The sequence below is a fragment of the Cyclopterus lumpus genome, chromosome 12, assembly GCF_009769545.1.
Source record: "Cyclopterus lumpus isolate fCycLum1 chromosome 12, fCycLum1.pri, whole genome shotgun sequence".
In the NCBI taxonomy this organism is placed as follows: domain Eukaryota; kingdom Metazoa; phylum Chordata; class Actinopteri; order Perciformes; family Cyclopteridae; genus Cyclopterus; species Cyclopterus lumpus.
The window spans coordinates 12000373-12010734 of NC_046977.1; the positions used below are offsets into that span (position 1 = coordinate 12000373).

At 48.5% G+C, this 10362-nt stretch overlaps 1 protein-coding gene across 2 annotated transcripts in view; it reads right to left on the reverse strand.

The window, feature by feature from the left end:
* The window catches only part of LOC117740532 (breakpoint cluster region protein-like), a 72335-nt gene extending 64272 nt beyond the window's left edge, over positions 1-8063 (reverse strand). The window contains exons 1-2 of one of the 2 annotated variants that reach the window (XM_034546997.1): positions 7701-8047; positions 5501-7276 (exon numbers count right to left, since the gene is read on the reverse strand). In XM_034546997.1, the coding sequence (XP_034402888.1) occupies positions 5501-7148 (1648 nt within the window). In that variant the 5' untranslated portion in view covers positions 7149-7276; positions 7701-8047. Of the gene's footprint in view, positions 1-5500; positions 7277-7700 lie in introns of both variants that reach the window. The other variant, XM_034546996.1, reaches the window with a different exon arrangement.
* Between the last annotated feature and the right edge of the window lie 2299 nt (positions 8064-10362).

Consider the following 10362-nt stretch of genomic DNA (forward strand, 5'->3'; position numbering starts at 1 on the left):
TTTCTGCAGGATGTGTCTTCATGATTTCCCACCCACCCCGAAGACTCAGATCACGTCTGAATATGCATCCGTCAAAAGACTTTTGTGTCTCGTTGCGTTAGACATACGTTGCGATGAAGTTGGGCGACTCAGAAGAGACGAGGAGCAGATATAATCTGACCTTTAGTCGCTTACGTAGGGGTCAAGAGCCCAAAACGCTGGATCCTACTCTTCCCATAATGCAATGAAAGATGGTTAACGTCCATGTCTATTAAACCCATGCCCAGTTTGAATATAGGATATAAATAGTCGAGTGCTTGAGTCACACAAATGGACATGTAAAATAAGGGGAATGCTCCTTCAATGCCTATTCTAGAGCACCGACACAGCTGGACAAATTCCTCTGAAGACGATTTGGGTCATTCTAATATTAATCTTCATGGTAGCCACATTGCCTTGGGTTCTCAACCAGAGACCATAAACCAGTTCTTTCTTTCCATTACATCCCCCACACCCCACCCAGTCCCTTAGAGAGATGGCTGTGATTAACAGCCCATGCAGCGAAGCTAGAATATACGTGGAAAACCAGGAAAAAACACCCCAGCAAGCACCCACATTACAATGCCTGTGGTGAGTGGTTAGCGGCGGCCGCTAACTAGCGCAGTTTCCCTGCACTGTGGCCGATCCAGATGACAAACTCAGGGACTGCAACGACGTGGGCACTGCTCCAGAGAGCCAAGATGGCCGATGCTCAAAAGAAGGGGCAAGCAGCTACACATGGGGAGAAAAGAGTCACCGGGATTTATGGAAGGGATTTTCCCAAAGTTTCTCTTTTTTTTTTTAATACAAGAGCGGTTGGTCACCAGAGGAAAGATTGTGGCTGGATGCTCGGCTTAGGAAGTATACAAGCGCCAACAAAAAAGGAGAAGAAATAAACAGAAGCCGGGAAGAGAGATTTTTTTGTTTGTTGGAGGACTGCATTTGCGTGTCTTTTTCTGCAAAGTCAAGTTAGGATCATCCAATCAGCTTCCCTACAACCAAGTTTAACTTGAGTGTCCGACATCCACCCCCCCCCCCCCCCCTCTCATAACAGCGTTTTTTCCCCACACAGACACAGTGATCTGTGAGTGTATGGCTGAAGCTGACAGGTCCAGACCTACAAACCAAGCCAGGCAGTTTGACTCTCACTGGGTAGCAGCTGGAGCCCCCCCCCCCCCCTGTGGTCAAGCTGGACTCCTACTGCAGAAACATGGGATGACACACCACCAGACATGATTGCTATATACATAGGAGAGTTTGCATCTTGTGTTTTTCTTTTTTTATCGTTAAAGTTGTTACATGATGTCATATCAAGAATGCTGCCAAAAAACAGACAACGAGCTCATAAGGGCTTTTTTCTTCTTCCAGAACTGATCCCAGCAAAAAGGAAACAAAGGAGCCGCTTTGTGCCGGCATACTCGGTCCGAGCAGGTTGCAACAGTCCACTGAAGAGCTGAGGGGAGCACCCATCTGGCAAGAAAGGCAGATCCGCTTCACCCCTCCCTCCACCTCTCCTTCTGCTTCTCTCCTTTCCTTGCTGACACTCTCCTTCACTTAACTGTGAGCCTGCAGCTCCTGTGTGCGGGCTGAGGTAACTGAGGCTTTTACTGCCAAGCTCTCTCTCTCTCTCTCTTTCTCTAACAGCACAGACTAAATAAGCCTTTTTTTAAACGCTACCCCCCCTCTCAGTGTGAAGAGGGGGTCACTGTGCCACGCCAGACGACTGTAAAGCACGAGAGTTCGGTACCACCAAATCTCTCTCGGTGTCTCGTGAGCCGTGTCTACCCATCATTTCCTTTCATCATTCGATCCCCACTGATCGCCGGCTTGCTGTTGAGACCACGCACACAAGCGACGCACTCGACTCTGATACCCGGAGAAATAAGCGAGAGTGTATGTTACACATTCAGATATTAAGCAACAAAAATATTTATGAAAAAAATTAACGGAAACACACAAAGCAGCACGACGACGTCATCAGATTTGATCAGCCAATGTCCCTCAGGGACACCGAGCCCTTTTTTTTGGTCCTTACACACACACACACACACACACACACACACGCACACACACACACGCACACACTGCTAGTCCTAGGAGGTATAGGTTCAAACATGGCTGAATATAGTTAAAAAGTGGAAGTCTTTTAAGTCACCTCATTGTATCAACAACTCCTTGTAGTTCCTTTGTAAATGTATTACTTTGTTTTATTTATTTATATGTGGAGGAATCCGTTTCAGAATTAGTGGGGAAATATCAGATTATGGTGACCTATTTTAGCCTTTGAGGTCATTTAGCCAAATGGTATGAGCAACATGTTACTTTTGTGAAATGTAATAAAGTCAAATAAAACAAAGTGATAAATAACCCCGACACCAGAGCGGTTGAAGAGAGAGCTGGAGGCCGTGCCTGTCTTGAAGTATGGCCTCTGACAGGACCCAGCTGAGGGAGGTGGAGGTTAGGACAATACAGCCATTGAAGCTTTTGCAGGTCCTGCTCTGGCATCCCCGCCCTCAGAGACACAAAGCCACAGGTATTCCCTGGTTTAGAGGACCATTTCCCTTCAAATGAATCAATGGAAACAGCCGATGGAGGAAAAATGACATTTTGGTCACCACCCATTCCATTAGTGTAGGTAGTGAAAGCTCCTTTTCTTCAATTAACTGACTTCATGAAAACATTGGCTGGTAATACACGTGGGGTTTTGGTCTTGATCTTAATCCACCTCACATTTAACTTCAGTCGTGTGTGTCTAAAAAACATTTGGATTGCGCTGTTGGGTTTTCATTAACATGTTCTTCATTTAATGAACGCTTTCTTGCTTTTTGCAGAAGAGGTGAAGTGTCGAGTCATGGCGGTGCGAAAGGGACTCGTCGGTCGTCTACATGGACCACGAATGCCGCGCTCGCGTTTGTTCTGCTCATTTAAAAAAAAAAAGGGAAAAGTTGGCACTTGTGCCTCCAAACATGTTTTGCTATTTATTCACGAGCGTTAACTTGCCGAGCGTCTCTGCTTTCCCACTGACTCATTTCTGTCGTGGCCACAAAGACCTGCTCGTCTCTGCTCAGCATGGAAACCTTTCATCCTAAAGGCCCCCTACAATAAATAAACAAAACACACCGTGAGGCAATTACTTCTGTTGTAGGCATGCAGAGAAAGAAAATAAGAGAAGAGCAGAGAACTAATCGCTGCATCAGAACAGCTCTGGCACATGCAGCGCCTCCTCCTCCAGAGAGAGACAGCGGCATCTCCAGACTCGAGTCGACCCCTGGCAGGAAACATCCTTCCCCTTCGACCCAGTATGAACAACACACCTATTGCTAAAGGCAAAGCAGCCTGAAGGTATACGAGTAAACATCGAGTGTGTGTGTCTTTGTGTGCGAGCCTGAGTGTGTGTGTTTGTGTGTGTGTGTGTTTCTGTTACGCAACGGGAGAGTTCTTCCCATCTGTGCCTCTCTGCAGCCCCCGCATCCCTGACCAATGAAGCGAGAAACGACAGCTCTGCCTTGCACTCTGCCTCCCTCAAGTCTTCCTCACAACACCGTCCCACTCTTCATTATTATCATCATCATCATCGGCCGCCCACTAAATACACTCTACTATCCTTATTATCTTCCCTGCGTTCTGGTCGGCTGAAACCACACGCCGGCGGGGACCCAAAACAATGCAATGTTCGTCGTTATCATCACCTTCATGATCGGCCCTCAGCTTAAACCCAAACTAGAAAACAAAACCCCTCTGCGGGATGTCTAACCAACGTCTTTACTCAAAAGTGTAGATTACCCCACTAAATGACGACCCCTCCGACCCCCATCCTCCCCCCTCCCTCTCTCTCTCTCTCTCTCTCTCCCCCTGCTCTTCCGGCTCGCCAAACTCCCCACAGGGCTCACTGTTGTGGAAAAGATGTTAAAACAAAGAGAGCAGACAGTGCCGCGATAATCCTAAACATAGCAGCTGGGGAATTAGCCAACCATTTGTCGGGGACTCACTATCTCCCAACCACGCACAATGTGAATGGCTGTTAGAGCTCCGAGTGTCAGCATTGCACTTAAAATGTCAAAGCTGTTGGCCTCTAGTTTGTCATCAGGGAGGGAACGGCAATGAAAAGGAAAAGATGTCTTTCACTTTCACTGCAATTATGTCTCAGGTGATTCATCTTGGAAAGGATGATATGCTGAAGTTTGATGATCGCATCCCGTCTGGAAAAAAAAACATTTTAGCCGATTCCACCAGGACCCGTGTGTCAGTGGTTCTATTCAAATAAATGAATTATAGATGCACAGAGACCACTTCTCTGTTCAGGATATTTAGGCAATGAGCGGCATTGGGTTTCAGGCAGTACTGCCGCCCGGGGAGATGACGGCAACATCTTCAGTACTGCATCTAATAGTGCAACGGCAACGTAATGGTGTAACTTCCATCAGCTATAACTTTACTGCGCAGGTACAAGCTGGCACATCTCTGGCCCTCTGTCCCTCTTTCGCTCTCCATTTCACTACCTCTTCTTCTCTGAACTGTCCCGGCGGCGCTGCACCTTGCGTGTGATGCCCGCACCGTGCTGCCTGTCTGGTCCAGTCTGTTACAACACAGTGGGCACTAAAACACAGACGTCAAGCTAAATGTACTGCACAACTGAAGCCAAACGTACCTCGGTAACCAACACTCAATGACTGAAAATCATATAAAATATTTGAACTACACGAGCAGCGTTTGGTTTGCAGTGGAAGCTTTACTGTGGAATTACAGTAAACTAAGTCCTACTAATGTGCTTCTTTGAGCTGACGCAGTCCACCATTGTTGGGCCTGAACTGCCAAGTTAGCTCCAGGCTGCTCATCTATCTGCTCGCTGCTTCTTTTTTTATTACAGGTGCCATGGCTCAACGTCTGCGACTAAGCGGTTAGGGATACGGCAGATGATTGTTTGGAGAGTGGATTTCTTTTGTGATAAAAGCGGTTGAAGAGTTTCAGCTTGGAGGCTGAGGGAATTGTCTTCTACTCAGTCTCGTTTCAGGCAGAAAGAGAAAGACAGACAGACACCTGTGAATGAAATTTCATTCTCAGAGCCGCAGGAGACGTCCGAGGACGGCTAGACCTGCAGTTTCAACCCAGACTGACCGCATTTATTGTTCACCCACCCGACTGACATTCCAGGAATAAGCAGGAGGTGGATCTTTCATCCGTCTCCCACGCGAGGCCATGCAAAGCGCACACAGAGATGTGTGTTTGCGCGCACACAATCTCACACACCAACACACACTATCAATCACGTCATCGTCTGGCTGCTTTGTGGTTTGAACAGGAAAGACGTAATACGTGAAGAACAGGCTAGAAATGCACAATAATAGATGCCAAAACATGACTAAGTTACACTCATTCACTCAGGCTTTCATTCATTTGTCATTCCTCCGCACACAACCAGACGTACTCAGTTTCTCTCTGGGGTCCATCACAACAAAGATTAGAGACAGCAGCCACCACTCACCTAGGTGGTCTCCATGGAAACTGTTGTCATGGGATGTTCTACCATGGGGCACAAGGTCATGATGGGCACCAGGTGGCCAGATTTGACCGGTCTTGCGAACACTCACAATAGTGGCTTCAGACATGACCACGTGGCCCCCCTGCTGCCGGTGGGGACGCTTCTGGGACTGTGGGGTCGGAGGGCTGCTGCTGTCAAACGAGTGCTGGGAGTTCTGGGAGTTTTGGGAAGGCGAGCGGCTCTTCTCCCTGAAGGGCCGACGGAAGGCCGTGGTGGGACTGGGGGAGACGTGGCTGGACTGCCCTGAGGAGAAGTCCTCCTCGCTAGATGTCAGGTTCTCGTTGGAGCTGCAGTCCGGTGTGTAGCCACCGCCTCCACCAACATCCTCAAAGCTCCCTGGGGAGTAGGAGCGACGCGGCCAGGTCAGGAGATGGTCATCACCTCCCCCAAGGTCTCTCATTGTGACTCCACTACCACTCCCACCGCCTCCTCTCCCGTCTCCACCGCCACCTTCACCCATCATCACCCCACCAACATAGACACTGGAGTAGGCCTGGAACTCGGAGGGCTGCCATGGAGGGGGTGGAGGTTTGCCACCATTGGCCCTCCCTGCATTTCGCTGGTTGGGTTCCCCGTCTTCATATTCTGCATCATAGCCGCAGGTGCTCTCGGAGGACCGGCCTCTGTACACTGGCCTGGCGCGGAGCTCCCCTGCCACCGTTGCCAGGTTACCCGGGAGGGAGTGAAGAGATCTCTTTCGCTCCATCTGCATGGCCTGGCTGCCCAGGGAGCTGATCTTGTCAGAAACGTCACGGTCGTTGACCCTGATCAGACCCCTTTCGTGGTGGAATTCCATGTTAGAGTAGAACGGCGGCGGTGGCGGCGGCAGCTGCTGCTGCTGCTGCTGCTGCTGCTGTTGCTGCTGCTTCTCTTGGCCCTTTGCTACATCCCCGGCAGAGTGAGAGTTGGCCCGTTTGATCCTCTCAAAGTTGGACCGAAGGGCCGCCACGCCAAGTCCCATTCCCAGCTTGTCCTTGGGGTCAGAGGGCAGGTCCTTGTCTGGGGGCGGAAGGTTGAGTCTGCGGGGGGAGACCGAGATGCCGCCTCTCTGCTTGGACGGCGAGAGGCCATCGAGGTTGTCGCAAGACGTCGACTCAGCCTGCTGGGGTACCTCAAAGGCTGACTCCAGCCCGTCTCCGTGGGAGGCCGACTTCCTGGCTGGTGGAGGCCTGGGTTTGGACCTTCCAGCTCCATCTCCAAGAGGCTGATAGCGACTCCTCTCCATACTGCCACCACCATACCCTCCACCGACTACTCCTATTCCGACTCCACCGGTCTCCTGCATGTGCGGCTGCTGGGACTGGCACTCGGCGCCCTGTGTGGCCGCGGGGTCCATCCCCTCGTTCAGCGGGGTCTTCCTGAAGCCCCACCGCTGCTTGTCGTAGCTCTTCCTCTCCTTGGCCAGTAGGGTCTGCAGGTAGATCATGCGGAAGCGCTCCTTGTTCACCTCCTGCTCCAGGCGCCTGATGGAAGCTTTGCACTTCTCCAGCTCCTGCTCGATGCCACCGACGGATCGCAGCTCCATTTTGGGGGGCTCGGACTCCGGGAATTGAGCTTTCCACGCCTCGGTAAATCCCACAGGCTCCACCATATTGTGATGAATTTCTTTCTGCGACTGGCCCTGGCTCACACACACCTGGGTGAATGAAGCCAAGGGCGCACCGTTTGTCCTGTTAGAGTCCAGTTCGCCACGGAGTCCTTATCGACAATAATGGCCACCTGCAGTCAAAAAGCAGGGACAGTGTTGAATTAAAAACAGGCCTTCGGGGTAACCGGTTCAGAAACACACAGTGCAATTGCTGACACTCGTCGTGGGCTGCGCAGATGCGACAATACATCCCATTCTGAACAAGAAAGACCGGCTGTTCAGGCAGAGGGATGGCTGGGGACGTGTGAGGCAGGAAAGGGGACACAAAGCGGCAATCTCATGCAGCTCGTCGGTCTCATGCATTATTCCAGAAAAGGACACTTAAAAAAAAAAAAAGAGTTCTTGTTTTCTTTTTTTCAAAATCTCAGCCTTGACACAATGACAGCATCTATCCTCGCGGGGTGACACGGGGGCGGGGGGTCTCGCTCCCAGGGAGAGAGAAGAAGAAGAAGAAAGAAAAAAAGAAAGTGTTTTAATCCTGCTAGGTTTACTCACTGTCTGCGTCTACCATTCCGTGTGTGTCCGTGATAGCAGGTCCGTCCTCTCCTCTCCATTCACATGGCAGTAATCCCAGGTGCTGCTGCTCCAGACCGAGAGCGCCTTTGTATCAGCAGCGCTCAAGGAGAAAGGATAAAAAGCGCAAAACACAAGCGACGACAACATCGGAGTTTCTCAGAGGCACGCGATCAAGCGGGTGTGATCCGGTTCAAAGTGAATCAATTGTTTCGTTGTGCCATTGTTTTTCCTCCCCTTCTCTCCGCCGTACCAGTGTGGTATCGTTGTGTGGATCTGTTCTTTTCCAGGTTTATCCCGTTTCTCCGGCCGTGATGGTGCCGCTGTGTGCGCTCCCATCTCAGGCCAGCAGCACTGGAGGGCTGCAGGAGTGGGAGGGACCAGTGGCGTGGAGCCTGCTGGTTAAAGAGACAGCGCAGGGACGCAGTCCGCGCCCCGCCCCCACGGATATGAAACGTTAACTGTTTACACTTTATTGTCATGTTTTTTTGAGAGAAAAAAAAACCCGTCTGCACGAGCAACCGCAGACCTCGTTTTGTTCTGTTGCTCTTTTTCTTTATTCTACTGCGCGCGTGCTGGTTTGTGTGATCGCGCACTCCGGCGGCTACTTTGAAGCCTGCAAATCACATATTACTCCAGATGCATTTTTTACATATCCTTCACAATTTGTTTATTTTTTGAGGAACCAGTAAGCTACCACTTCTCCCAATATTGCCGTTCTGCAGCTGTTATTGATAATATGTCCCGGATATTAGCCCCCTCCTCCTTTAACAACTCGTGGCCGTACCTGTCAATGCAGGTGTTACAGAACACGGGTGCTGTTGGTATCTTTAACCCAACGCTGCCACCTAGTGGGGAAATATCACATGTGTCCGGACATTTTTCTTTTACTCTCAAACAGCGGCTTCTCCATATTGACTCCGGGTTCCCACTTTAAACATAACAAGTTTTTCAGTGCAGAACTTCCCTAAACTATTAAAACAGTGGCGTTAGTGTTTAAAATAGTATAAATGTCGAACTGTGAGACATCACCGTGGCTATGCAAGAATGCACGAGGACACAATTCAAATACTATGTTTTATTTACCTGAAACCACAACCTCAGTAATGCATGTACAACCATTATTAGTCATCAATAATGATCGGCTTTTTACATGTTATTGTTCTCCGATCAGGTGTCGCTGAGGGGGCCGGCACAGATCCCCTCATAGATCACAGTTTTACAGCAGTTGATAAAGATACATAATAATAATAATAATAATAATACAGAGGCAATAAGACAACACTGTTGTATTGCAGGATTACCAATGAATCAAAGTGTATGTTGTTCTCATTGCAAAGGACTGCTTCTTTAGAAAGTAAATGGATCAGTGATCGGCCTACAGTAGTTGTCAAAAGGGGAAAATTAAAGTTAAAAAAAAAAACTCACGTCAAGCACAGTCAAGTTCAGCATGAGTCATCTCGCCATGTCCAATATTGTGCTAATTACTCAAACTGTTACAATTAAAAACAGATTTACATATCTATGATATAGCCATCGTAATGTCATTTGAGTATTATGCATTAGAATCTATAAATACAAATTGCAAAGCCTACATACAGCTGGAACACATGCATGAATGTTTTGTACACTGCTAAAAGCATTCAACCCGGTTGTTAAAGATTAGAGTCTCTACGTGACGAGATACCATGGAAGTTGGAAACAAGATCTTCATGCAAGGAACGTTGAGGGCACACACAAAACTGGAAGTGTCATAACGATATCTGCATCTGCACAGAGGTATACGTGTGTGTGTATGTGTGTGTGTGTGTGTGTGTTGCATGGGGCAACGAGAAGTGTATTTCCAGCCAAACACTTTTAAGTACACCCTTATTTATTTGGTCTCATTACTGTGAAAACATGTCCTTTTTTGTGTCTGTGCAAGGGTGTGTACACACACACACACACACACACACACAGCTGGTCATCACGGTGTCAGAGCTGTGCAGTTAAGAGTGAGCACACATGCTGGACAGTGGGCAACGCCAGCCTCTGAGCCCGCTCTTTAACATTTGCGAAGGTTTTATGAGAGCCAACCTAAAAAGGGAGAGAAAAAAACACATTAGTACAAAAGAATATAAAAACAGTTATGTTTATCCACCACACTACCAAGATATATTATATTGTATCTTTTGGGGATTAAAGGCAAGTGTCAGCAGTGAAAAGAAGAGCACACAGTGACATTCACAATAGCGAACGTGGTCAACATCAACCCCTAATCAATGTATATTTGTATAGGATCACTCCCTCACACCTTAAATGGTGTTTTTTTCTTTCAGTGACCTTGATGTCTTTCCCAAAATGCTTCTCTATTTAACGGTGGAATGTTTCTCTGCTGTAGAGTTTCATTAGATTCTAATGAAGTGATTTGGTATTTAGTAGAGTGTGAACAAAGCAAATGGATACTCACTCTAGTGACAGGGGAGCCAATGGAAGGCATTGAGGAAGAAAAGCACAGTTGTTGTTAAGTGAACACAAACACACAAGCCCAGGCTTCGACCCAAAAAAAACATGCTTAGATTTCTCACGCAAAATAATTAAGCTTAAGTGGTCTGAGCTGAGTGCAGCTGACTGTGTGGACTCTGTTTCAACATGTACACACTGC